The 27,349-nt window shown below is 59.1% G+C and overlaps 1 protein-coding gene across 6 annotated transcripts in view; it reads left to right on the top strand.

The window, feature by feature from the left end:
- AGAP3 (ArfGAP with GTPase domain, ankyrin repeat and PH domain 3) overlaps positions 1 to 27,349 on the top strand; it is a 56,228-nt gene that overhangs the window by 10,302 nt on the left and 18,577 nt on the right. For 3 of the 6 annotated variants that reach the window (XM_030854226.3, XM_030854227.2, XM_060305116.1), the window contains exons 2-9: positions 18,812 to 18,870; positions 19,130 to 19,217; positions 19,401 to 19,486; positions 19,632 to 19,773; positions 20,182 to 20,316; positions 20,459 to 20,586; positions 22,215 to 22,373; positions 25,828 to 25,920. In XM_030854226.3, the coding sequence (XP_030710086.1) occupies positions 18,812 to 18,870; positions 19,130 to 19,217; positions 19,401 to 19,486; positions 19,632 to 19,773; positions 20,182 to 20,316; positions 20,459 to 20,586; positions 22,215 to 22,373; positions 25,828 to 25,920 (890 nt within the window). Of the gene's footprint in view, positions 1 to 16,553; positions 17,633 to 18,811; positions 18,871 to 19,129; positions 19,218 to 19,400; positions 19,487 to 19,631; positions 19,774 to 20,181; positions 20,317 to 20,458; positions 20,587 to 22,214; positions 22,374 to 24,732; positions 25,666 to 25,827; positions 25,921 to 27,349 lie in introns of those variants that run through there. The other 3 variants (XM_030854223.3, XM_030854232.2, XM_060305117.1) reach the window with 3 other exon arrangements.

Raw genomic sequence — 27,349 nt, 5'->3', positions numbered from 1 at the left:
GGCTGGCCTCTGCGTATCCTCCTGATGCTTGATGGACTAAAGTGCTGGATTGTGAAGTGCAGACCACCAGGGAATAGGGTGCCGATTATGTAGGCCGGCCAGCCGGCCAGCCGTGCAGACTGTAAGCCCAGCCCTCGCTCTGTGGACCAGAGAGGGTGGAAGCCACCTACCAGGGATTCAAGGTCACTGCTGAGCAGCAGGGCGGTGAGGCCCCGGGCCTTTGCACTTCACCGTGGTACTCTCCTTCCAGCTCACAGGAGAGGTGGGCCGGGTGATCCCGGCCATGTCCCCTTCAGCCGTGACCCACAGTCAGTTGTGCCAGGATGTGTCACCAGCAAAGTCACAATATTCCCCTCACCCCATCCTGGTGTCTTAGGCAGGAGCTGTTCTTTGGAAGCTTTTTTTTTGGTTTGTGTTTTGTCTTTACGCTGAGTAACGTGTATATAATAGCGAAAATGTCGTAAACGTACACGTGCTCTCTGAAAACACACGGCACAGAGTAAGGCCGCTCTCAGCCAGCAGCCTGGGTTGGCCTCCTTGCTCTGTCTCCCAGTTCACTTCCGGGCCCTGAAGTAAGGAGACCTTCCCCTCCCTGCTCTGCTTGGAGATGAGATGTTTGTGGAGCCGCCCAGGAAGGAGCATCCTGTGGTGCTGCGTTCACCAACTCGCTCTTGTTAACCTTTGTCCGGGGAGCCAGCAGGGAAGCTGCCAGTGGGCTGGGCTGGGCCGCTCTCTGCCTTTAGCAGGCCCTTGGTGACTGACATCTTGGATGGGATGTCCTGAGGCCCCTCCAGCCAACCCAGAGAAGACAGAGCCCATCACCCTGCAGAGCTCTCATTCTCTCCCAGGCTGTCACTCTCGGGTGTCGGGGGGGCGGGGGGCGGACACGCCATCCTGAAACTGTGTTAACAGGCTCTCACCTCCCTTCCTGGGTATCCCCCATCCCCTGCCGGCTGTGGCCCTTGGGCCTCGCTTCTCTCAGTGGGCCCTGAGCGCACGGCAGCCCCTCCAGGGCCATTACTTCCCTTTACCTGCGAGAAGAGCTGGGATCTAAACCTGCCTCTGTCCAGCTCCATCACCCACCTTTCCCGTTCGAGGCTCTGGTCTGTTGGGTGTCCCTCCCCAGCCCCTAGTCTCCCCTGGCCTGGTCCCTCGTGGGGCCTGGAGCAGTGGGTGCTCTCCTCCCACTGGCCCCAAGCTGGTGCCGGCCTCATCTGCTGCTTTCCTCCTGGACACTGAGCCCATGGCCAGTGGGCCTCGGGCCCCCAGCCCAGTACCAGCCTGGCAGGTACCAGTGACCAAGAGCCCCTCCCTGCTCTGTACCCAGCCCAGGGGCCCTGTTGGACCTGGAGGTGGCTCAGGGAGCCCTCGCCTGTATCACACTGCTCCGTCCCCTCCAGGGCCACGGTGCTGCCCGTGGGGTCCCCTCCCAGCCCGCTGGCCCCGAGCAGCCAAGGGCAGGGGGCTGTGAGGCCCCTGAGGTGGAGCTTTGCAGCCCCCAGAGCAGGGTGGGGCGGGGGCTGTCTGTGGAGGGGCCTAACTTCTCTCTCTGAGGCCCGTGCCTCCCCGCAGAGTCTGGGCCGCCAGCTTGTGCCTCGCCGGCACTGGGGTGACCAGGAGGAGGGGCGGTGCGTGGAGTTCTCTGGCCTCTTCCTCCAGGGCTCAGAGCTGGGCCAGAGCTGCTAGGTCCCCGAGAGCAAGGTGTCTTGCTTTCCGGCGTGTGCTTCTGACTGGTCGCCCTAAAGCCCGCGACCTGCCCGGGGAGAAAGCTGCCCTGGGTTGCGGCCCCGGGAGGCGGCCACGTTCTGCCCCAACTGTGTGACCCTCGCCTGGCGACAGTGGGTGTGAGGCCAAGGGAGGGACACCGGCCACCACCTGGGTCTCTCCCATGGGTGCGGGGGGAACAGGCCCCATGCAGGTTCAGGGCAGTCAGTTGTGTCCACGCTGGGGGCACCAATGGCATAGATACGGAGACCCTGACCCAAGTCCAAACAGCTTAACACAGACCCACTGAGGGGGCAGGGTCCCCAGGGGGCACGGGAGAGAGTCCTTCCCCTCTGTCTGCAAGAGAAAATCCGTCCTGGAGAGTGAGGGCTGGGTGGTCCAGGCGGAGGGAGCCGTGTGCAGCCGTGGGGTGGGGGGAGGAGCGGGGAGGCCCTTCGGAATTCTGAACTGGGTGCCTTGGGCATTGCCACTGCCTTTCCTTCCAGGGTGCCCCCTGAACTCGATCAAGGGGAACATTGATTTCTGCGGCACGCGGGGGTACAGGTCCCAGTGCTGCCTGGTGCAGCCCAGCTGGGAGTGGGCTGAGTGGGGTGTCCCTCTGCTCCAAGCAGGAGAGGATGGGCCGGGTGATGCTGAGTTGGCACCGAAGAAAAACTGTATTTCCGAAAGAGCGCGCCGCACGCCAGGGCCTCGATGGGCTTTCTACCCAGTGACCCAGCGTGGAGGGACGTGGGGGGAGCCCTGTGGCGTACCTGGCTGCTTTGATAGGCACCGCGAGACGCTGTTTTACCAGAGTCGTGATTTTATTATGAAAATTGCTGGCGTAGCGTGTTTTTAAACTATTCAAATGCGCCACCCCACACTCCAGCACTTTGTTTGTGCTGCAGACATCGCGAGATTGACAGCTCGTGCTTCAGGTGCCAGGGAGCCGCAGGGTTCTGAGCGAAGGGTGGCTGCATCTCATCTGGCATCTCAGAAAGAACTCGAAAGAATAGCTTTCTGTTAGTGCTTGCGTGCCAGGCTCTGCCCTCCGTGCTTGCTTGTCATTCTCGAGACGTTCCTGGGGTGTTATCATCCCCATCTTGAAGATGAGGAGACTGACGCACCGAGATGTAGAGGAATTTGCCCGAGGTTGGTCGCCTCACAATGGCAGAGGCAGGACCCGGACCCGGGGAGTCCATTCTCAGATTCTGTGTTCCGAGCCGGCATGCGCTGCTGCACCACGAAAAAGATACAGCTCTTAAAAATACAGAAGAAAGTTAAAAGTGTATTGTCTAATCTTGGGATAAGAGGTATCCCCTTAAGCCAGACAGGAAACCCAGAATTTATAGAGGGAAAGACAGACAGATTTTTCCCCAAGCCTTTTTTTTTTTTTTTTTTTTTGCGGTACGCGGGCCTCTCACTGCCGTGGCCTCTCCCGTTGCGGAGCACAGGCTCCGGACGTGCAGGCCCAGCGGCCATGGCTCACGGGCCCAGCCGCTCCGCAGCACGTGGGATCCCCCCGGACCAGGGCACGAACCTGCGTCCCCTGCATCGGCAGGTGGACTCCCAACCACTGCGCCACCAGGGAAGCCCTCCCCAAGCCTTTCGTTTTGAAAAATGACCACCTTGAATGATTCTTAGTTAACATTTACCCCATTTGCTTTCCCTCTGTTTCTCACACACACATATTTTGGTGGAGGTGATGGTCAGTAGTTGTGGATGCTTCCCGCCAAGCACTCCAGCAGGCATTTCCTACGAACAGACAGTCCTTCTACATAACGTAGTACCAGTGTCACACCTAAAAGGATGAGTGAGAACTCTCAACCATCGTCGACTAGCTCATCCATAACCAGATGTCCTCAAGTAACCCCCACGTGCCTTATATAATAACCTCTTTGTTTTTCCAAATCAGGATGGGATCAGGACGGCACAGGATCCATCGTGATGCTTTTCCCCATCACACAGACTCTTTTTTTAATATTTTAAAAAAACGTATTGAAGTATAGTTTATTTACAATGTTGTGTTAATTTCTGCTCTGCAGCAAAGTGACTCAGTTATATATAAATATAATATAAATATATTCTTTTTCTTATTCTTTTCCATTATGGTTTATCACAGGATAATGAATATAGTTCCCTGTGCTTTACAATAGGAGTTGTTTATCCATCCTATATATAATGGTTTGCATCTACTAATCCCAAACTCCCAACCCTCCCTCCCCCACCCACACCTCCTTGGCCATCACAAGTCTGTTCTCTACGTGTGAGTCTGTTTCTGTTGCGTAGATAAGTTTGTTTGTGTCATGTTTTAGATTCCACATATAAGTGATATCATATGGCATTTGTCTTTCTCTTTCTGACTTACTTCACTTAGTATGATCATCTCTAGGTCCATCCATGTTGCTGCCGATGGCATTATTTTATTCTTTTTTTTATATAAATTATTTTATTTTATTTTTTTTATTTTTGGCTGTGTTGGGTCTTCGTTGCTGCACGCGGGCTTTCTCTAGTTGTGGTGAGCGGGGGCTACTCTTCGTTGCGGTGCGTGGGCTTCTCATTGCGGTGGCTTCTCTTGTTGCGGAGCACGGGCTTTAGGCGCGTGGGCTCTAGTACTTGTGGCACATGGGCTCAGCAGCTGTGGCGCACGGGCTTAGTTGCTCCGTGGCATGTGGGATCTTCCTGGACCAGGGCTCAAACCAGTGTCCCCTGCAATGTCAGGCAGATTCTTAACTACTGCGCCACCAAGGAAGCCCCTCTTTTTTTTTTTTTTAGTACATCTTTATTGGAGTATAATTGCTTCACAATGCTGTGTTAGTTTCTGTTGTACACAAAGTGAATTAGCCACATGCATACATATATCCCCATGTCCCCTCCCTCTTGAGCCTCCCTCCCACCCTCCCTATCCCACCCCTCTAGGTCATCGCAGAGCACCGAGCTGGTCTCCCTGTGCTGTGCAGCTGCTTCCCTCTAGCTCTTTTACATTTGGTCGTGTATATATGTCAATGCTACTCTCATTTCGCCCCAGCATTCTTTTTATGGCTGAGTAGTATCCCATCGTATATATATACCACATCTTTATCCATTCATCTGTCGATGGACATTTAGGTTGCTTCCATGTCTTGGCTATTGTGAATAGTGCTGCTGTGAACATAGGGGCGCGTGTATCTTTTCGAATTATGGTTTTCTCAGGGTACATGCCCAGTAGTGGGATTGCTGGGTCACATGGTAGCTCTATCTGTAGTTTTTTAAGGAACCTCCATACTGTCTTCCATAGTGGCTGCACCAACTTACATTCCCACCAACGGTGTAGGAGGGTTCCCTTTTCTCAACACCCTCTCCAGCATTTATTATTTGTAGACTTCTCTTTTTTAATATAAATTTATTTATTTATTTATTTTTGGCTGTGTTGGGTCTTTGGTGCTGCACGCAGGCTTTCTCTAGTTGCAGCGAGCGGGGCCTACTTTTTGTTGCGGTGCGCGAGCTTCTCATTGCGGTGGCTTCTCTTGTGGGGGAGCACGGGCTCTAGGCGCGTGGGCTTCAGTAGTTGTGGCACGTGGGCTCGGTAGTTGTGGCTCACCGGCTCTAGAGCACGGGCTCAGTAGTTGTGGCGCACGGGCTTAGTTGCTCCGCAGCACGTGGGATCCTCCCGGACCAGGGCTGGAACCCGTGTCCCCTGCGTTGGCAGGTGGATTCTCAACCACTATGCCACCAGGGAAGCCCTGTAGACTTTTTAATGACGGCCACTCTGACCGGTTTATCACACAGACTGTTGAAGCGTCTGGGGGCAGTTTTCCTGTAGAAGGTTGCGCTCTGATTCGGGCGCTGAGGCTGCTTGGTGTTATTTAACTTGTGCCTGTATCCCGCCTGCTGCCTATGACCTGAAGCGAGCTCAGGGGCTTGATGAGATCCAGGTTAAACCCTTTTGACAGGAATACCTCCTATTGTGTCACATCAGGCCCTGCTGTTAGTGATGTTAAGGACATAATTACCAGATGTCCTAATCCTGAAGGCCCATTGCCTCCCCCTTTGTAATTCATCAGTAATCTGTAGGGTGAGACTTTTGCGCCTTGGAAGTAAACTGCTCCCCACAACTTTCAGTCAGTGGTTTTCAGTGCCTCAGTGATCGTGCCTGAATCTGTTCTGTTGGGGCTGCCACGTGGTGATTTTCTCATCTGGACATTCCTTCCGCAAGTCTTAGCTGGTACTCTTCTGTCAAGAAGGCCGCCCCCACCCCCTTTGCCTTTTTTTAGGAACACTCTTGTTTCATGGATTTTTGTTGTGGTTCTTATTGTTCAGATGTTATAATCAATTATAAAATTAACAGATTTAATTACACTTTTGTAGAATAGAGTAGGAGAATTTGCTTGCCATGTACATATGCCAGATAAATGGTTAAGATGCCTATTATCAAAGAATTCCTCTAAATTGTTAAGAAAAAGGTTTTTAAAACCCCAAAGGCAGGGACTTCCCTGGTGGTCCAGTGGGTAAGACTCCATGCTCCCAATGCAGAGGGCCTGGGTTCGATCCCTGGTCGGGGAACTAGATCCCGCATGCATGCCGCAACGAAGAGTTAGCATGCTGCAACTAAGAAGTCCGTGTGCCGCAACTAAGACCCGGTGCAAGCAAAAAACAAAACAAAACAAAAAAACCCAAAGACAAGTGGACAAAGAATAGGACCAGGCAGACAATTCAGAGAAGAGGAAATGGAAATTGTTGATGACCATGAAAAGATGCTTAGCCTCAGAGTCATCAGGGAAACACAGATCTGAAGAGCAAGGTACTGGGTTCCTCGTTCAGTAGCAGAAAGTGAGCTGATGACTCGATGCTGGTGAGAGTGGCGCAGTGGGTGTTCCCATATGTTGCTGGTGGGGGAATGGGGGGGCAGTGAATTGCTGCCTCCTATTTGGAAAAGTAATCAGGCATTATCCATGAACATGAAAAATTCATATTTTTCTTTGAACCCAACTTTTCTACTTTGGGGCATGTAACCTGTGGAAAGAAAACACATAGGTGGGACTTCCCTGGTGGCGCAGTGGTTAAGAATCCGCCTGCCAATGCAGGGGACACGGGTTCGAGCCCTGGTCCGGGAAGATCCCATATGCCGCGGAGCAGCTAAGCCCATGCGCCACAACTACTGAGCCTGCGCTCTAGGGTCCGAGAGCCACAACTACTGAAGCCCACGCGCCTAGAGCCCGTGCTCCGCAACAAGAGAAGCCACCACAATGAGAAGCCCGCGCGTAGCAACGAAGACCCAACGCAGCCAAAAATAAATAAATTTATGAAAAAAGAAAAAGAAAGAAAGAAAACACATAGGTACACAGGTGTTGATTACAGCCTTGCTTGTAGAGGTTTAAAGACAAAAAAGGAAGCGACTTGAATGGCCCTCAGTAGGGCAACGGCTGGATGACGGATGAGTGAGGCCTGTACCCAGGGATTGGGGAGGCCTGCTAGCGTATTGTGTTAGCAGTGGCTCCTTGCTCCCAGGCCGGGCATTGTGGTGAAACGCTAAGTCCAAGTCCTAGCATTGGGGCTTTGGGGACGGGAGGGGACACTCATTCTGGAAGCTTCCATGTGAAGGAAAGGGAAGGGGGCAGAGGATCAAAAGCAGCTTTCCCAGCATGTTGTGAATGTGCTTTTATACTGTCAAATATAATTCTAAAAAGAAGGGCAAAGTGCGTGTTTATTAGACGAGTCCCAGCCCACTTTCTTCTTTTGTGTCCCGCGCAGAGCTGGAGTTGGAAAGCTGTTGTGAACCCCAGTCAGGCTGTGTGGTGACCCAGAGCCGCTGCAGGTGTGGAGGCTCGGGGGCCTTTGGGGGCCCGGATTCAGCCGGGAGAGCGCAAACCCACGCGTTTTTCTGGCGAGCCATTTCTTCCCTCACCCAGCCCTCATCCCTAGGTGAAACACTCTTCTGTTTCTTCTGTTTTCTTTGTAGTGTATCCTCTATAAACATTTTAGGAAACAGGGTGAAATGTACATTTTGCAGAAAAATAGAGGCAGAAAAAAATCACTGCAGGTCCTAACCGCCAAGTTGGCCTCTGTCCTCATTTTGATATGTTCCTTTTTCCTTTTTTATTTATTTATTTAATTAATTAATTTATTTTTTTGATATGTTCCTTTTTCCCTGCGTTTATTTACCTGGGTCCATGTTACGTACAGTTTTGTGTCTTGCTTTTTAAAAAAAAAGATCACAAGTATTGCTGCTGTGCTGAGTAAAAAAGTCTCTACAGATGTTATTTTATTATTTACTTATTTATTTGTTCATTTATGACTGTGCTGTGCAGCATGTGGGATCTTAGTTCCCCGACCGGGGATGGAACCCGTGCCCCCTGCAGTGGGAGGTGGAGGCTTCACCACTGGACGGCCAGGGAAGCCGCTGCAGATGTTGTTTTAAGTGGCTGCATGATGTCCCACCATCTGGAGACACTGTCGCTTACTCCCTTGTTTCCGTATTGGTGGACACTCTGGTTGATTTCACTTTTTTGGAAGCTGGACTTCTTTGGGCCTAAACCTTTGTGTCCATGTCAGACGGTCTCTGTTGGAGTCCCTGTGGCTAATTTAGTACGAGGGGCAAAGGGCTGAGCTGCTGGGGAGGGGGGTTGGGCACATGCACGCTTGCCAGCACTGGGCCTCACGGACACAAAAGTCATGTTAAGGCTTTGGTAGGTGAGAAGTGGAACTTCATTTTTATTTTATTTTATTTTTTTTTATTTTTGGCTGCGTTGGGTCTTCATTCCTAGTTGTGGCGAGCGGGGGCTACTCTTCGTTGCAGTGCATGGGCTTCTTATTGCGGTGGCTTCTCTTGTTGCGGAGCACGGGCTCTAGGTGCGTGGGCTTCAATAGTTGCAGCACGTGGGCTCAGTAGTTGTGGCATGTGGGCTCTAGAGGGCACAGGCTTCAGTAGTTGTGGCTCGAAGGCTCTAGAGCGCAGGCTCAGTCGTTCCGGCGCACGGGCTTAGTTGCTCCGCGGCATGTGGGATCTTCCTGGACCAGGGCTCGAACCCATGTCCCCTGCATTGGCAGGCGGATTCTTAACCACTGCGCCACCAGGAAAGCCCTGGAACTTCATTTCTAATTTCTGTTTCTTTGAGTCCCAAGTGAGAGCGAGTGATTTCCACGTGAATTGGCTGTTTGTACTTTCTTTACTTTGTCAAGATTTTATTTATTTTTTTTAGCGACATCTGTGTGCTTTGCATGTATTAGTGATATTAACCCATCAGCATAGTCCCATTTTTGTCCACGTGTTGATTTCCCTTTAGTTATATTTCTCTTAGGTTTTTTTGTGGGTTTTTTTTTTACAATTTTTTTAAAAATCGTTCAGGACCTTATTTTTATGCAGTGAATCTATCGATCTTCTCTATCCTTTAAATCCAGGAACCTTGTTGCAAACTGTGTCCTGCCTCCCCCTCTCCCGGGGTCCAGCACAGCTTCCCCTGCGGCTCGGCTGTAGCTCCTCGCAGACTCCGCGGCCAGTGGGCTTCCCCGGCTGCCCGGCCAAGCTGTGCAGGGCTCAGCGAGGTTGGGGCGAGGGCTGGTGGCTGAGGTCTGAGGCCTCGGGGAGGAGGTGGGCTGAGTGAGGCCGTTGCACAGAGGAGCACAGGTGAAGGTGCCGGGAGGGGAGGTGGAGAAGACCCGCCCACGTGGGGTCTACAGGCTGTGGACGGGCGTTTGTGAAGATGGTTTGCAGGGACCCCTCCACCTCTGCCCTGCGTGTCGTCCCCACTGCCCAGTTGTTGCTGACGGGCCGGGGACCCTTGCTCTCTGCGCAGGGGTTCTGCTGGGGGCTCCTGGTCGGCTCTGCCTGTGGCGTAAGTTCGAAGCACGGCAGCTCTGCACACGGCCTTGACCTCTGCGCCCGTCTCATCTCGCAGCCGAGGGCTGTGGGGAGGCTGCAGTCGGCCACGCGGCCTCCGGGGCTCCCTCCTGGGTGGCCTCCCTTGAGCGCCCATGCGGTCACCAGGGTTCCCTGACGCCGTTTCACAGCGATGGTGTGGCCCGGGGGCCCAGGCCTGAGAGCTGACGGGCCGGTGGGGTGGTGAGTCCTCAGGCTGAAGACAGATGAGAGTAGAATTAAGAGGAAAGCCTGGGTCCCTGATGCCTCTGAGGTCGCCCGTGCAAGGTCTCTCGCCGCCGCAGAGATGCGCTGCGTTGCTTCCTACCTGCCGGCCGCCCTCGGGGACAGCACCTCCCCCAGCGCCAAGGACATCAAGAAGATCCTGGACAGCGCGGCACTGAGGCGGACGATGACCGGCTCAACAAGGTCATCTGTGAGCTGAACGGAAAGAACAATTGAGGGCGTCATTGCCCAGGGTATTGGCATGTTGGCCGGCGCGCCCGCTGCCGGGGCTGTGGCCATCTCCACTGCCCCAGGATCTGCAGAAAGACGAGAAGGGGGAGGAGGCCGAGGAGTCAGACGATGACGTGGCATTTGGCTTGTGCCACTAGAGTCCTGCTCCCCTGCAAATACAAGCACCCTCCCCCACCTTTTTTTTTTTTCTGGCTGTGCCACGTGGCTTGCGGGATCTTAGTTCCCTGACCAGGGATCAAACCCGGGCCCCCGGGCCCTCGGCAGTGAAAGAGCGGAGTCCTAGCCACTGGACCACCGGGAATTCCAAATAAAACCCTTTTTACATTAAAAAAAAAAGAGGAAAGTCTGAAACTCAACCGCCAGGCGCCAACGCTCTGATTGCCACTCCCAGTCGCTCTGTGACGCGGGAGGGCTGGTGGGACTGGGAATGCTTGCTGGTGTTGAGCAGAAGAGTGTGCAGGTGGACCGGCTGCATGGGACGGGGGTAGCCCTGTGCCCCCAGGGGCCTCATCGGGTTGTCCCCGCCCCACTCCAGTCCTTGTGTGGCCCAGGCAGCGCTGGACAGTGGACCCCCTGCGGGGGGAGGTGGGAAAGGTGTGTCTCACAGTAGGAAATTAACTGTCACATGTTGCTGGGTACCTGAAGGGCTCAGGAAGATGGCAGTCGCCCAGGGAAGTGTCTTCACTGCGGGAGGGTGGTCTGACCTCAGGCCCGGGCTGGCTGCTCTGGGCTCTGTCTAATGGCATGAACGTGAGGTGTGCCGAGGGTCCCTCAGCCCCAGACAGCGCCCCTTTGGCCTGTTGAGGTGGCTTCTCCTTTGTGAATGCCATGCGTACCTAGCAGGGCTGGCTCATGAACCAGTGTCAGCCCCTCGTACTGATTCAGGGCTGGGAGAGTGGGATTTGGGGGCAGGAGTTTGTTTGGAAGGTGGGTGACGAGGAACCTTGGGGAGTCTTTTGGGAAGGAGGTTCCCTTGCTGGGAAGGGCAAGGCTGGGCCGCCCCGATGTGGGTACCAGGGCTCAGCAGGCCTCAGGGCTCGGGGCCAGACAGGTGGCCTAGGTTGGAAGGTCAGCTTCAGCCACCTACCAGCCCTCACCTTAGGCACGTTACTTGGCCGCTGTGCCTCAGAGTCCTCATCTGTAAAACGGGGAGATTAACAGTACCTTTCAGGCTTCCCTGGTGGCACAGTGGTTAAGAATCCGCCTGCCAATGCAAGGGACACAGGTTCGAGCCCTGGTCCGGGAAGATCCCACGTGCCACGGAGCAACTAAACTCGTGCGCCACAACTACTGAGCTCACGTACCACAACTACTGAAGCCCGCGCGCCTAGAGCCCGTGCTCCGCAGCAATGAGAAGCCTGCGCACCGCAAAGAAGAGTAGCCCCCGCTCGCCACCACTGGAGAAAGCCCACGCACAGCAACGAAGACCCAACGCAGCCCCCCAAAAACCAACCAAACAAACAAAGAAACAAAACAGTACCTTTCAGGACTTCTCTGGCGGTCCAGTGGTTAGGACTCCAAGCGTCCACTTCAGGGGGCACGGGTTTGATCCCTGGTTGGGGAACTAAGATCCCGCATGCCGCGAGGCGTGGCCAATAAATAAATATTTCTTTAAAAAAGAAGACCAGTACCTTTCTCAGAGGGGTTAAGTGGTTTTGTGTGTGTGAAGTGCTCTGAGCAGAGCCTCTCATGTTCAGGAAGTGGCCATTATTATCGGGTGACCAGTGCCGTCCCCTGTGGCTGCTGCCTTGGGTGTGTAGGGCACCAAAATGGCTCTGCCGTCCCCAGGGCTGGCCGAGTCTGGCTCTGAGCCACAGGGGCAGGTATCTGTGACCTTTCTGTGCCCGGGAGCTCAGGCCCCCATGAGGTGAGAGCCGATTAGATGTTAGCATCTACAGAAGACACGAGGTGAACTGGGGACAGTGAGAGGAGGCCGGGACGTCCAGGAGGGCTTGTGGTGGCAGCGGGCCTGAGCTGAGTGCTCACCGACGACTCCCGCCGGGCTGGCGGCGGGGAGGGAGGTAGCCTCCACGTCCAGGCCCTGCTGGTGTCAACCTGGGTCTGGCCTGAGAGGTGTGTGGCTTCCTTTGATGGGGAGCCCATCCAGAGGCCTCCCGGGGTCTGGGCACGTGTGTTGGATGCTCGGGGCAATGGGCAGGCTTGGCCTTGCCAGTGGGGCAGAGCCCTGGGCCTCAGTGTAGGCCCTGGTTTCAAAATTGATGATGGGAAATCAGATGCTTTTATTTATTTATTTGAAACTTTATTTTATTGAAGTATAGTTGATTTACGATGTTGTGTTGATTCCTGGTGTACAGCAAGGTGATTCAGTTACATACGTACATATATTCTTCTGCACGTTCTTTTACATTATTATTATTTTGGCCACACTGAGCAGCATGTGGAATCTTAGTTCCCCGAGCAAGGATTCAACCCGCACCCCCTGCAGTGGAAGCGCGGAGTCTTAACCACTGGACCGCCAGGGAAGTCCCTCCTTTTACAATTGTTTATCCCAGGAGATTGAATATAGTTCCCTGTGCTATACAGTAGGACCTCGTCGTTTATCTGTTCTATATAAATAGTTTGCATCTGCTAACCCCAAACTCCCAATCCATCCCTCACCCACCTGGAATTCAGATGCTTTTAAACTTTTGTCCATTAGACTCTCAAACTACCTGTCTTTGTTCTTAGTAGTGTACACTGACCCTCAGTCCCCCTTGCCCTGAGACCCAGAGCTTGTGCATCTGTACTGGGGTTCCCAGGTGGGGGCACAGCTCCTCCGTCTTACAGCAAAAACGGCGCAATTATTTGAATACTGTGTTGTCGTCCCTTTATGAAACTATTTGACTTCTGTAAGAAAGATGAAGCAAACTTTCATTAGCCTGTTGATGCTGCTGATATGGAATGAAGGCATTTTCAAAGCCTGTTGGACTGGAAGAGGCAGATTTTTAGCTCATGGGATTTGGCCGGACCGTTGCTCAGTTTTGAAGGTAGAGAACAACTTTTAAAAATGGATGAGGGCTTCCCTGGTGGCGCAGTAGTTAAGAATCCGCCTGCCAATGCAGGGGATGTGGGTTCGAGCTCTGGTCCGGGAAGATCCCACATGCCGCAGAGCAGCTAAGCCCGTGTGCCACAACTACTGAGCCTGTGCTCTAGAGCTCGTGAGCTACAACTAGCTGGGGCGCACAGTTCATGCTCAGCAAAGATGCACGTTCATTCATTCATTCACTCGTTCATTCACAGAATCATTGCACACCACCTGCGTGCCCTGCCGAGTTCTAGCGGGGGAGCATTAAACACACCAGAAAAATATCCCAGAGGGATGAGTGTTAGACGAATATTGTGACAGCTGCGGACAACTCCTGAAACTTGTAAGGAGGCCGGTCCTGCAGGCCGCCCGTGTGAGTGGCGGGTCGTTGGCGGGGGCAGCCCAGGGTCTCTGCGGACTCCCTGATCCCCAACCCGGTGACCTGCAGAGAGGACAGAGCTTGCTAGAGACCTGCGGGCCTTGCGATCCTCCGGGTGTGACACTCGTCGCCTCCCTCAGCTCAGTGATCGAAGGGCTTGGCCAACCCGCGTGGCCACTCACCGCCGGGCCACTGCTGGGGTCCTTACCGCCTTGCTCGCCGCACAGCTGGAGGCCACCTGGCTGCAGGAAGCTGTGTTGCTGCCACCTTGTGGGCAAGAAGATGCCGACCGGCGTCAGAGGGCCCTGCGGCTCTTGGGACCACTCTGGCGGTGGGAGGAAGCCGCAGCCTTTGGCTTCCAGCAGAAAGCCAGCCCCTCCTGGGCTCTGAGAAGGACCTCCACAGGCTCTCTGCGGCTGCTGCGTGGCCTCACCAGGGCGCGCCTCGAAACTTATCAATGGATCACCCAGCAAATATTTGAGGGAGACTAGGTACAAGGTTCTGTGGGATTCCTGCGCCAGAGGCCGCCCTTCTTTTCCCCCCACCAGTGCACCGCTTCTGTGCAGTGCCTCACAGCTCATGCCTTTTTTATGCAGGGGTCTTCCTCTTTCTCCCTAGACACCCTGGGTTCAGCAGTGCACCCCTGCTGCCCCAGGCCACAGCTGCATACACAGGCGCCCTCCTCTCTCAGGTCCGAGCAGCCAGTCCAGCTCAGCCAGCTCTAGAGTCGGCCCTTCTTCTGATTTGCCTGCGCTCAGAACAGAAGGGGGTGCTCAGTGCTCAGCCTCTGCGCGCTCAGCCTCCAGGGAAGCGTGTCCATCCTCACCCAGGATGCACGCTGCAGGCATTGCGAGAGAGTGCGTCTTTAATTCCCCCAGAAGCTTCTGTGGGGTCTCACCCCTACACGACAGGTTCAGCCTGGTGTTTCTGATGACCTTAAGAGTCAGAGAACTGACACGAGGGCTAGTTTTATGGGATTTCTGTACGGTTTACGTGGCCCCAGCCCGATGCTTTTTAGGATCGTCCTAGTTTCCTTTGGGCTGTGTTGAGTAGTAAGCTGTTTGTCACATGTCTCTGGAGTAGAATCTTGCAGATGGAACACAGAGACCTTGTCCCTGACCCGGGCGGGGGTGTGTGTGTGTGACACCAACAAGGAGACAGGTGTGTGCCTGCACCGATCTCCTTTCTGGGGTCTTTGGCTGATGTCCTGGGACATTTATGTGCAGGCAGGTGCCCTTCTCTGTCTAGTTTCCCTGAGTCAGGAAAGGTTTCTAGGAAGCAGGAATAGGAAGGAGGCAGCCCCATGAGGAAGAGGAAGCTGTCCCAGGTTTGGGATTGACCCAGTCTGAGCATTTCGCCTGGACCGATTCTGCAGGTACAAGGGGAGTCAGGAGCTGGTGTGTCCTCTGAGAATGTGGCATGTTTTTTCACCTCCTGGACTGGGCACTGCTGCATGTCCTGTAGCCCGTGTGTGTGTGTGTGTGTAACTGGGGGCCTTTTACTCTCCTATCCCAGCCTGCTCCTCGCCCCCTGAGGCTAGCCAGTTGGGTTCTGAAGCAGCCCATCCCCTGTTCGGCACCTTGTCCCCCGTCCCCCCTCAGTCCCCACTTGTCTCTGATAGCTGCTGTCCTGTGCTTGCATTTTCATTGGCTTGGGGGGAGGGTTTGGAATGAGCAGGCTTCTTCTCTGGGGGAGGGGTAATCCCCTACGTGTGTGTGAGAGAGGACAGAAAGACAGATACGAAGATAGGGAAGTTCAGCGTAGGAGACTTAAACTTGGGAACGTGAGTCAGGATTCCTGGGTTGCATTCCTGTCTCCACGCCTGAAGGAGCCTGGGAAAGGCTCTTCTGCAGGAGCGACTCTTACGTGGGGGTGTGCATCCCGGAGAGGAAGAAGTCATCCTCGTTGTTGTTAATAACTAGTCCCAGGAAAATACGTAATCAGCCCCGGGGGTCTCTCCAGGCCTGGGAGATCCAGCCCAGGACTTGGGAGTTTCCAGCTCTGGGTTCCCCAGGAGCACCTAGGATGGAGAGGCCCTGCCTTTCTCAGGCATTCCCCCACCCCAGCCCCCTCAGGAATGTGCCACTTTTATCTTGTACTTTGCTTCTGACCAGGACCCTGGAATTCTAAAGCTGAGAGGGACAGGAACGTTGGGAGTTGGGTTGGACTGGGGGTGGAGGAAACCTGGGAGTATCACGTCTTTAAATGAAAGGCAAGCCCCACTCATCCTTGCCACCTGCCTCAACTGGTTTCTCCTGATCTGCTTGGGGTCCTTGTGGATTATGGTAAACTGGCTCATCTCCAGCGCCTTGGAGAGGACTGATGTATACACTGCAGTGGAGAGCACAGCACGGCAACTACCTGCCCCCTGCCCCCGTCCTGAAGTCAGCCCTGCATTTACTGTCTGCTGCAGCCCACACACGTGAAATTCACAGGGCATCGGTGCTGAGCGTCAGGCTCCAACCAGCACTGCAGTCTGAAGCTTCACCTCTGCACAGCCTCTGGACAGGAGGTGAGAACCAGCCAGCGGGTGGAGGCTGGAGACTTCAGGGGCTCAGAAGTGAGTCACTCGTCCAGAACTGTATGGTCCAGGTCCAGAGGTTCTCTTTCGATTTTCTGCTGCCCTTGGGCAGGACAACACTTAACCTACTACAGATGATTTTATAATCTCCAGGGAAGAAGACAGCCTCGGTCATTAACAGAAAAGCTGACTAAAACATACAGCAACTCGGATTTGCGAGTTTCCCAAGCTAAGACAGGATTGCCTCGTAGAGGCTCCCTACTTTCCAGATAAGGAGACTGAGGCCCGAAGTCGGCATAACTCCTGACTCATAATTTAGGCTTTCACTGACTCCCACCCTGGTGGGTCACCTTCTGGTTCTTCCCTGGAGAAAGAGCAAATGGCCTGCTTCTCTCCAAAACCGAACTCAGTGTGTGGTGTGCCGAGGACTGTTACTTATTTGGCCTGCTCTGAATGACATCTCCTCACCTGCCTGCCCCAACCGAGGAGGAGCCCTGGGCTGGAATTTCCTGTTTTCTCACGGCTCGGGGGCTGCCCCAGCAGGCTGGCTCCCCTGCGGCCGCCGTTCCTGGGTGTTCCAGGCCAGGCTTGCCACGTCTCTCTCGGTGTTGGGCTGGCTCCCGGCCTCTCCAGGTCTGGGCTTGCCGGCTGCGAGGTGGAGGCGTTGAGGGACTCAGTCGGCCGACACCAGGTGCCCAGAGGCCGGAGGTCAGTGCGCCTCGGCCGCGGCCCCGGCCCGGGCCCAGCCCCGCGCCCCTCACCATGGGCCTGGCCCTCGCCCGCGGGCCCTGAGCATGGAGCGGGGCTGGCCGCCAGGGGACAGCCGCAGCCGGGAGCGGCCCGCCGCCTGCCGCCGCGCCCTCAGCGTCTGCGACTCGCTGGACCTGCACGGCGCCCCGGCCGGCCGCGCTGCCTCCGCCCTGTGTGCCGTGCGCGAGCAGCCGGCGCGGCCGCAGAGCGTGTGCTCGGGCGGCCCGGGGCCACCGGCCGCTGGCGTCCGCGGCCTGCTGCTCAGCCTCCTGCGCCCGCGTCTCGGCCGCCGCGGCCCCCCCGACGGCCTCCCGCAGGCTCCCCGGCCCGCGTCCTCGGGGCGCCCCGGCTCGGCCGCGCCTAGCCCGTCGCCCAGCCCCGCGCCGGCCCGGCGCAGCCGCCCCCGTGGGACCCAGGCGCCGCGGCCCACCAGCATGACGTTCCTGGAGGTGAACCGCCTGGAGCTGGCGGCCGAGGCCGAGGGCGCTGGCGCGGGGCTGTGCCGCGCGGGCAGCGCGGGTTTCCTGCGGGGCGCCTCGCTGTGGAGCAGCCAGCGCTGGCAGGTGCTACGCGGCGGCGGCGGGCGCAGCTCCCCGGGCCCCCGGCGCGGCCTGTCGGCGCTGAGGAAGAGCTTCAGCTTCCGTCTGCGCCGCGGCCAGGAGATCCGGCGCGCAGAGTCGGGGCTGCTGCCCCGGGCGCGCACCCGCAGCGACGGCGACGCCAGCTCTCTGGGTGCCTTCTCCAGCCGCCGCGACCTGCTGCTGGGCGCCGCGGCCCCGAGCGCCGCGCCAGAGCCGGGCCGGCCCCACACTGCCGCCGGCCTCTGGAGGCTGCTCACCAGCCGCTTCCGCCGGAGGGAGCCCGCGCCCGCGCCCGCGCCCTCCGAGCCGCTGTGGAGCCGCCGGGCGGCCGCGGCCCCTGGGCTCCTGGGCGCGCCAAGCGGTAAGGGGGAGAGCCCCGGCCTGCGTGGCCTCCCCTGGTTGGAGTCCGGGGTTGAGGGCGGGTGTGAAACAAACCGGAAACCTACCTGGGAGAGGCGGGCGTGTGCCTTGTGGGCCTGGGGGCTAGCCGGGGCTGGCCGAGTGGGATCGGCGCCGGGCAGGCAAGGCTCTGGGGTCGCCGGTGGGTCTGGAGAAGGTGTCTGTGGCAGAGGTGGCCTTCCAGGTGGGTCGGGGCAGGACCTCCCGCCCGTGGCCCTAGCGTGGTGGAATGAGAGCGGGTCGGAAGGGCCCCTTATCACTTTGGGTGCCTGAGGAGTTGGGGCCTGAGAGGGGAGGGATGGAGACGCACTCGGAGCCAGCGGGCTCTGGGTGGGAGCCTAGAACAGCAGCATTTCTAGCTCCCAGGCGAGGCTCGAGCCCTCACCTCTAGCTGCCTGTGCAGATGAGTTTGGGGAATGCTTGTGGACCCGACCGTCATAAGCACTGTTTGAGACAGCCTGGGGAGGGGGAGCAAGCCCAGCCAGAGAGGCTGGCCCAGGCCCAAGCTGCCCGGAGCCGATCGCAGGATGTCCATTACAACCTAGAGGATAAAGGAGAGGGGGGCTCTGCGTGGCTGGAGCCCGGCGAGCTGAGGATGGACTGGAGAGGAGGAGCCCCGGAGGTGGGTCTCTGGGACACAGAGGGTGGTGGCCTCCTGCCCAGGAGGAGCTTGGGGATGAGGGCCGCTCCCCATTGGACCTGCCTCTCACAGAACAGGGCCAGGTAAGGGCTCCTCCCTCTTCAGCCTCCAGGAATGCGGTAGGTGGCCGCACCCTGCAAGGGTGAGCTGTTCCTACTCGCAGCAGAAGCTGCAGCCTTGCCGCCCAGCTTGGGTCTGGCTGAGACCCACTGGAGGCCTCTCACCAGGTGGGGGGCGGCAGGCCGAGTGTGGCTCGAGGTAGCAACTACGCCCCTTGATGTAGCAGTAAGAGGAGGGATCGGGGCCAGGCCAGTGGAAGTGGGGGCTGGCATTGCTCTGTCCCAGCTGCGCAGAACGTTCCTGCTGCTTCCCAGGAGACCAGGGCGTGAGTGCTGTTTTCTGGCCTTGGCCTGTGAAGGGGCAGCGTCAGAGGCAGCAGGTGGTGGATAGCAAAGGTGTGTGTCCCAGCCCAGTCCTGACAGGCGGCCTTCTCTCCCGCAGACTCCTTTGTGAACAGCCAGGAGTGGACCCTGAGCCGTTCGGTGCCGGAGCTTAAAGTGGTGAGTGAGGCCCATGGGAGGCCCAGGCAGCCCAGGGGCTGGGGGTGCGGGCTGGAGTGGTGGGCCGGTGTTGCTTCCCCCGCTTCCAGTCCCCTCCGTCTCTAGGCTTGGTCTCTCCCGTCACCCCTCTCTTCCCTGTTTCTCTTTGCTCGCCCATCCGCAGCACTGGCCCCTCTCCTTGCTAACGTATCAGCCTTTCCTGCCCCGTGTCCTCCGTCCTGCCCTCTGACCGCAGCTCTCCCGCCTTCCTGTCCCGCAGGGCATTGTGGGGAACCTGTCTAGTGGCAAGTCGGCCCTGGTGCACCGCTATCTGACGGGGACCTATGTCCAGGAGGAGTCCCCAGAAGGTGAGCGTTACGGGCCGGCCTTAATGGCCGCCGTCCCTCCTTCCGGTTGTCTGTGCGGGGGCTGCAGCCCTTGGCTTTCTCAGCGCTCCCGTCTTCTCTGTTGGAAGCTGTGGACTTCTTTTCTGCTTGGCCCCCGTGGGCTCGCTCTTCTGGTTTTGGGCCTGACCGTGAACTCTGTCCTAGGGGGTCGGTTTAAGAAGGAGATTGTGGTGGATGGCCAGAGTTACCTGCTGCTGATCCGAGACGAAGGAGGCCCCCCTGAGCTCCAGGTGATGCCCCTGCCCCCAGCCCTGGCCTTTGGTGCCCCTTTCTTGAGGTTCCCAGTTGGGACTGGGCAAGGTTGCGTGTGGGGAGAGGGGTACGCAGTTCGCCCGTGCCCAGGTGAGGGTGGTAATTGTGCTCGGTCCCCCCTAGTTTGCTGCCTGGGTGGACGCGGTGGTGTTTGTGTTCAGCCTGGAGGATGAAATCAGCTTCCAGACGGTGTACAACTACTTCCTGCGGCTCTGCAGCTTCCGCAACGCCAGCGAGGTGCCCATGGTGCTGGTGGGCACGCAGGGTGAGCGGGCCAGCAGGGGTGAGGCGGGGGCTCTGGGCCCCCAGGTGGCAGGCACGAGAAAGCCTGGCTGCCCCGTCCTCCTGGCGCTGGACCAGCCCTTTCGTGTCGCCCTAGAGCGGGCGCCTCCTCTTTGCCCCGTACGCACTGGGTCTTCCCCAGCTAAGATCCTGCCATCCGTGTGGTGGTCGTGTCCACATTTTGAGATGAATAAACAGAGTGTCTGGCTCGTTCCCACTCAGTGAGTCGGTGGCAGAGCTGGAACGAGGCCCAGACACCCGTATTCTCGTGCTCCGTGTCGTCCGCTGCCCGGGCTCTTTGCCCAGCCACCCTCTGACCGAACGGCCCACCGGCCAGCAGCCTCAGCTTCTCAGCAGGCTGAGTCAGTCCCCACTCTCCCGTCTCCAACAGACGCCATCAGTGCCGCGAACCCGCGGGTCATCGACGACAGCAGGGCCCGCAAGCTGTCCACAGACTTGAAGCGCTGCACCTACTACGAGACGTGCGCCACCTACGGACTCAACGTGGAGCGCGTCTTCCAGGACGGTAACTCGGCGCCAGGGACGCTCCCCCAGAGGGGGTCAGGCAGGCGGGGGGTGGGGGGTGGGGTGGGGTGGGGGGGTGGCGGCTCTAAGCTGGGCTCCTCGCTCCTCCCCACATGGGTAATTGACTGTGCTGTCCCCTGCAGTGGCCCAGAAGGTAGTGGCCTTGCGGAAGAAGCAGCAGCTGGCCATCGGGCCCTGCAAGTCACTGCCCAACTCTCCCAGCCACTCGGCCGTGTCCGCTGCCTCCATCCCGTCCGTGCATATCAACCAGGTGCGGGCAGCCTCCCCCCGCCCCCCGCCACTGCACGCCCCGCCCGCCGCGGCCCTGCCTCCCATTCTGTCTGTCTGCCTGCCTGTCCCCACCTCGTCTGGTCTGCCGCCTTGCAGATGGTTTGAAAGCACTGGCTCGAGTTCCCTTAGCCTGCACGACTGGCCTGACCTCCTCTGTACCCCGTGGTGACTGCCTTCCCGCTAGTTCCCGTCCCTGCTCGACACTCTCCTTGCCCCGCAGCTCTGCAGCAGCTGAGGCCGCCTAAGCATTTGCTCTGGTCACCCACGTTAGCGCTATCTCAGTGCCCGCTTCCCGTGCAGCCGTTCTCAGGAGGCTCTGAGCTGAGCTCGTCCCTGCTGGCCCTCACCTGCTGGCCCTTCTCTCGGTGTTTGCGTTTAGAAGGGCAGCACTTACCCGCAAGGGCCAGTGGCATTTGTGACGTGTGGGGTAGTGGGGGTGTTCTGAGCCGGGTCCTGCCAGGGTTTCTCCTGTATTACCACTTGGACACCCGCCCACTTCCTGGGCCTACTGCCTGGTTGTTTTTTGGCCCTTGGCAGGCAGGCCAGTACTTGCATCTCCCCGCTCAGTCCCTGCTCGGCGGAAAGCCCTGGGCCATCACAGGTGTGCGCGCTGAGTGGTCAAGCCGACAGCCACTCCTTTACTTCTGCCAAGGGCCATCGTCTTTCTGAGGCCCCCTGGCCCACCAGTGTCCTGATGACAGCCTGATGACTTTTCCAGAGAGCCCTCCCTTTAGCACTTTAGACGGCGTCAGGGCTTCCCCTGTAAGCACTCCCCCGTGGAAGAAAGGAGGCACGGAAGGTCTTTCTTCACTGTCTCTGAGCGGCGCTGCCTCGGCTGCAGAACCAGCTGTGCACGGGGGCCCTGCCCACCGGGGGGCAGCAGCTCAGGTGTCTTGCTCCCTTTGTACGGGTTAGGATTCGAGGAGGCTGCCAGGGCAGGACACGTTCTCTATGTAGTGGTCATCCGATGGGCTGTTAGCGGGTGGCCTTGTCAAACTGCGTTTCCCGAGTCCTGGAGTGGAGACTGCCGAGCACCTGCTGTCTCTCTGCGGAGATCCTCTGCCGCCGCTCCCTTACCTGCTGCTTCCTCTGGAGCAGTCTTAGCTTAGCTGTTCCGCTCTCTGCCCCGGCCCTCCTGTATCCTGTACCCTGTCACCCACACTGCCTAGAAGCAAACCTCATCCTCCCCTTGCACTCTGAGGCCCGCCCTGGCCTCCTGCAGCCTTGCTCTTTGTCACTGACTTGGGGAGCTCATCCAGGGTGACCTGCCACCTCGCGTCACACCCACCTGTGAGCCAAGACTCCACAGTTCGTTCTCTTCTGGCCTCTGTCACTGACTCCAACCTGCTAGCCTTTGCCTCCGATTCAGCTCCCGGGCTGACCCCGAATGGCCCCTGCTGGGGCCCTAGTGGGGCAGCCCAGTGTGGTGACCACCGGGTCCTGCTGGCCTCCAGGCCGTGCTTGGTACCACCTGTAGGAGCTAGTGGCCCCTCTGCTGCCCCACGAGCCCCCGGCCAGGTCTCCGCACCGCAGGCTTCCCAGCTCCTGCCTGCCACCCGCCCCTGCGCCCCTCCCGGAGCCGCCCTCAGCAGCCCTCTCTGTCCTTAGGCCACGAATGGCGGCAGCAGCGCTTTCAGCGACTACTCATCCTCAGTCCCCTCCACCCCCAGCATCAGCCAGCGGGAGCTGCGCATCGAGACCATCGCTGCCTCCTCCACCCCCACACCCATCCGCAAGCAGTCCAAGCGGCGCTCCAACATCTTCACGGTACGTGCCCGCCCCTCCCGCCTGCCCGGCCGCCTTCACCAAACGGGCAGGGCCGAGCCCCCAGCCCCCGGCCAGGAGGGAGCAGGCAGGACGATGCCACCTGCCGACCTCCATCCCCACTGACGCGCGCCTCTTCCGTCGGCTCCTTACCGGTGCCCCCCGTCCACACCCAGACTCTTCCAGACTCTTCCTCCGAGCCCACGGGGCCGCCCTCAGCACATGCACACAGACCCTCCTCCCGGCCGCACACACACACCCTCCCTCTCCCCGACCTCGTAGGGCTTCCTGGCCAGCTTGAGGGATCTCTGGACGCGTCTGCTCTAACTCTGAGGCACCCGTGATTCCGCAGTTGTGGACTGAGGCCCCGAGATTGTTTGCCTGAGGCTACAGGAAGCGTTTGCTGGCAGAGCTAGAATGAACAGGGCCCAGGCCTCGAGTCCACCTGCCCGCTCTTTTCATTCTCCCACGCTTCCCACCCGCTGCGCCATCGGCCTAACGAAGGCTTAGCTGTCTTTCCCCAGGCCTCCGTCTCCTGATTCCCTGCCTCGGTCCCCCCACAAGCTCTTCCTCTCCCCCTCCCCGCAGACCCCAGCCCCAGGGTCCCGTGTGCCTTCCGCCGTAGGGGCCCAGCCCGTCAGCTCTTAGGTGTCCTGAGCCTGCATCTGACACGCAGTGCCCATCCCCAAACTCACCGTCCAGCTGGGACTTGGCTGGACCATTCCGGGAGTCTTGGGTCAGACACAGGTGGGTGAGCTGCCCGTGTGGACTCTCAGGAGATCGCCCTGTCCTTCTGCGTCACTCCACCTGCCTCTTTCTGAGCATCAGGGCGTGGCTGTCAGTCCAGCCCACCAGGTCAGGCCCCGGCCAGGCTCTCAGGAACCCCGTCCACACAGAGCCAGTGCTCCCCAGGCCTCGCCCATTCATCCTCGCCTCCGCCTGCCTGGCGCACTTCTGCCCAGTCTGCCTGCCTCTGTCCGCCCCGTGCCTGCCTCGCGCCCTCCCCGGCCATGCTGACTGACCCCCTCCCTGCTGCCAGTTGCTACCGTGCGTCACAGCCGTCCCGCCCCCAGCCCCCAGCCCCAACCCTGCCTGGACTCGCAGCTCCCTGTCTCCCGTGCACGCCCATTGAGACGCACAGCGCCTTGGGCTGCCTGCTCACGCCCACGCCTCCTGCTGCTGCCGCCGCCGCCGCTGTAGAGCCCGTGGGCGACCTGTGTTTGCAGTGACTGCTATCCACGCCCTCGGCACCTGCTCCCTGACATCCAGCCTCAGTCACCTGCTCCCTCCACACCATTCTTCACCTCTCGCCTTCCTCTGCCGCTGGTCCTGCACCACCCCAGGGCACGCGCTCTTCCCTCTGCCACCCGCCCGGGCCCAGGGCCCCCTCGCCAGCGCCTTGGCGCTCCCCGCGCTCTGCTGCCTGCTCTGCGGAGCAGAGCCCGCCTCGCCGCGCGCGTCCTGGGCACAGCCGGCCCCGGGCCCTTTCATTCTCTCCATCTTCACCGTGGCAACCTTATTTTTTCTTTCCGTTGTTTCCATGGTGACCTCACTTGCGCCATTGTCCCCAAGGCAGCCTCAAGACGTGTCCGTCTCTAGAGGTGCATCTTGGGACCTCCCCTTCTCATCATCGCCGCCGGGGCCACCCCCTTGCCCTCCTCGTCCTCCCCAGCAGGGCCACGCCTGTTCTGTGGCTGGCGCCCCCGTGACTCTCCCGCTGGACGTGGCCGCTGGCATCCCCCGTCTCCCCCATGACTTCATGTTACTCGTTTTGTTGCCACTCTTGCCTGGCTTCCCGTCCTGGGGGGGCCCCCTCTGGGCTCCCAGGGATCCTCTGCTGGTTGGGGCCTCTCTGCTCACCAGCCTGGCTGGGACAGCCTGCGCCCCACTCCCCACGACCGGCTCTTCTGTCTGGGGACCCGGTGGCAGCGGCCCATCCACCTTCCTCCCCCTGGGCCGAAGGGGCAGAGGCCGTGGCACCCAGGAGAGGCCCGGGGCGGGTGCTGACGGACGGTGGAGCCGCGGGCGGTGGCCCTTGGCCTGCCTCTTCCCGCTCCTTTGGCTGTGCTGCCCCCGCGCTGCGGCTGCGGTCCTTTGCCTCTTCCTTGTGCCCTTGGCTCCTGGCAGCCCGGGTGAGCAGGAGGGTGTAGGGCCCGGAGTGGAGAACACTCCCCGCTGACATGGACTGCCCGGCGCCACCGCTGCCGCCGCCTGCCCGCCCCCCGCACCCTCTCCCCCTCCTCTTCATCCCGCCGCCGCCGCCTCTCCCCAGCCGCCTGGGTCTCTGCCCTCACCAGTGCTGACCGACTGTGCGGGGCTTGAGTATAACTTGCCAAAATCTTTATTCTTTCGATATTTGCAGATATGTGCCACTGTTTCCAACTTTTCATCAACAAAAAGGCCTTTCCAACTCCTTCCAAATTAGAAGACCAGGTGGTGACACACAGCACCTCTGGACATTCTCCCCTGTGCGGGGCCGGAGGCGGGCCGGGCCCTGGGACTGCTCTCAGATGAGAAGCGGCCGCCGTGCTCCCCACTCCAGAGACCCACAGGAACCTTTGTAACTAACCCCCACCCCCAGGGAAGGCTAGGAACGCCGGAGCCCGCGGCTGGGGGCTGCCAGGGACCAGCCCTGCTGGACGCGCTGCGCCAGGCTCGCTGCATGGAGAAGAAGGGAGCTCGGCCCACGCCCGGCGCCGGCCAGCGACGAGGCCCAGAGGCCGGGGCGTCCGAGCGCCCGGCCGGCCGGCGGTCCAGCTGCTCCTGGGGGAGCTCCCCCGCCCCTCCCCTCCTCTGCTCCTTCCTGCATGGACTTCTGCCGTTCCTGCTCCGCTCCGGACGCCGCAGCCACGCCGCGCTTGCCTTCCCCTCTCTTGGCCTCCCATTTCCTAGGATCCGCATTCGGGCGGGCTCTGCCCCAGGAGCCCGGCAGGGGCGCAGGGCCTCTTCTGGCCTCTCTCCTCTCTCTCTCCATCCACTGTGCCCCTCGGGCTACGCCGCCGTGCTCGGCGTAACGTGCCATGTGGTGTCTGTGCCGCAGACGGGCCGCTACCCGCTCACTTCTGGACTTTGCTCTCCCTGGTGGTCATGCCCTGTGCTCCCGGCCACGTCCCTCAGCCCCACCGTCCACCTCTCCTCGCCCCTTCCCGTCTCTTACGCCCCAGCCCCCTGGGCTGCGCGCTCCTCACGCCCTCGGTATCTCGTGTCCTTGCTCTTTTGTAAGGGGCGGGCCCGGCCCAGTGACCTGTGCTGCTCTGTATGGTGCCGTGTGTAAGAATAAACCCGTTGGAATACTCGTGGTCTCATTTCCTTCCCGGTCCCGCCGCCCCGGCCCCGCCCCACTGCTAGGGCCCGCCCAGGAGGAGGGAGGACGGGAGGGCTGGCGGGGGATTCCAGGTGGGCTGCTGACCCCGCAGACCCTGGGCCCCTTTAACACGCCTCTTCTGTTCTCTTCCAGTCTCGAAAGGGTGCCGACTTGGACCGGGAGAAAAAAGCCGCCGAGTGCAAGGTGGACAGCATCGGGAGTGGTCGGGCCATCCCCATTAAACAGGTCAGCACTCCCTTCCCCTGGGGCTGGAGAGGAGCTGAGATGAAGCCCAGGAAATGTTAGATGATGGTTCTTTTCGGGGCCTCTGGAAGATGGTGAGAGAGGCCAGCGCCCTGCCCCTGCCAGGCCTGAATCCTTAACAAGGAGAGTTCTCCTGCAGAGAAGAACTCACAGCACAGCGGGGAAGGGTGGCCGGAACCCTTACGCTGCCAGTTCCTCCTCACCACCACAGGGAGGCAGCAGAGAGCCGCCTGCCATCCTCAGCAGCACTTCGCTGGTGGTGGTTCTGGAGGTGGGCGGCCCTGGAGGAGGGTATGGTCTCTCTGGCCTCCCTCCCCTCCTCCCAGAAAAGAGAATTCTCAAAAGAGTACCCTGAGGAGTACGCGTTGAAGGGCTTACCGAGGCCTCTTCCTACCCTGGGTTCACTGGCCCAGTCTTACCGTGTGAGCCTCTGTTTGTTTGTAAAGACGAAACTTAGTGGAGGGGCCACGTCCTGGTAGGGCCTCTCCCTCACCTCCTTCCTGAGTCACTGCCTGGCAGGGCTGGGCCACCCGGTGTTGGATCCTCCCAGACCTCCTGTCGTGGGTCTCTCTGCTGGAAAAAGACGTTGAGTGATGGAGGGGTCTTTGTGCAGAGTTGCTGGTGTGCTGGGCAGGCAGGGCTCTAGAACTGCTGAGCCGGCCTGGTGGTCAGTCCGCTGTACCCACAGGATGCTGCGCTTGGCCCAGATCTTCTTGGGAGCCGGTGGTTAGAGATGCTGTGTCCACGAGGGCTGTGATGTCAGTTTTTGACCACAGAGGAGACTGGTGTGGCTGGAGCACCTGAGGTCAGCCTGGCCAGGGCCCTGTGGTCAGGTTTGGCTCTCCAGGCTGGGGCTCCTGGAGCCTGTAGGTAGTGTGACCAGAATCCTGGTGTTAGGGATGGGGGTTTCCACTGGGTTTCAGGAAGGGTTTCGGGGCCCAGAGAACACAGTGAGGAGCACTGTGTCGCCCCGCGCCCTCTGTGCTTCAGCCCTCCCCTGAAGTGTCACCACAGTGACGCCCAGCAGGCACTGCTCTAGGTGGGTCAGCCTGCCCGGGGGCGCGTGGAGGGCCTGGGAGAATGGCAGTGGGCACTCTCCTCCCCGTCCCTGTGTGTGTTTGGGCACAGAACTGGTCCATAAACCTGTTGATGGTGTGATTGAGTGTCTCTGGGGCCGTGCTGACCGAGGCCTCCCACGGGGCCCTCGCCAGGCCAGGCAGGGGACTGTCACTCCCCGCTTTGGGGCGTGTGCTCTGAGTACACACACATGCGCATGTAAACATTTAACAGACAACGCTTATCCCCACCCCCCCGCCCGTGCTCTGAAATAAGTTAGCCCCAGACGCCCCCTTTCCTGTCTGGGGTCGGTCTGATTTATCTGCTCCCTGAGTCCCCCACGTGGACGGGAAGG

The sequence above is a fragment of the Globicephala melas genome, chromosome 9, assembly GCF_963455315.2.
Source record: "Globicephala melas chromosome 9, mGloMel1.2, whole genome shotgun sequence".
Lineage (NCBI taxonomy): Eukaryota > Metazoa > Chordata > Mammalia > Artiodactyla > Delphinidae > Globicephala > Globicephala melas.
The sequence above is the reverse complement of the archived record's forward strand: the minus strand, read 5'-3'. Positions and strand labels throughout refer to the sequence as shown.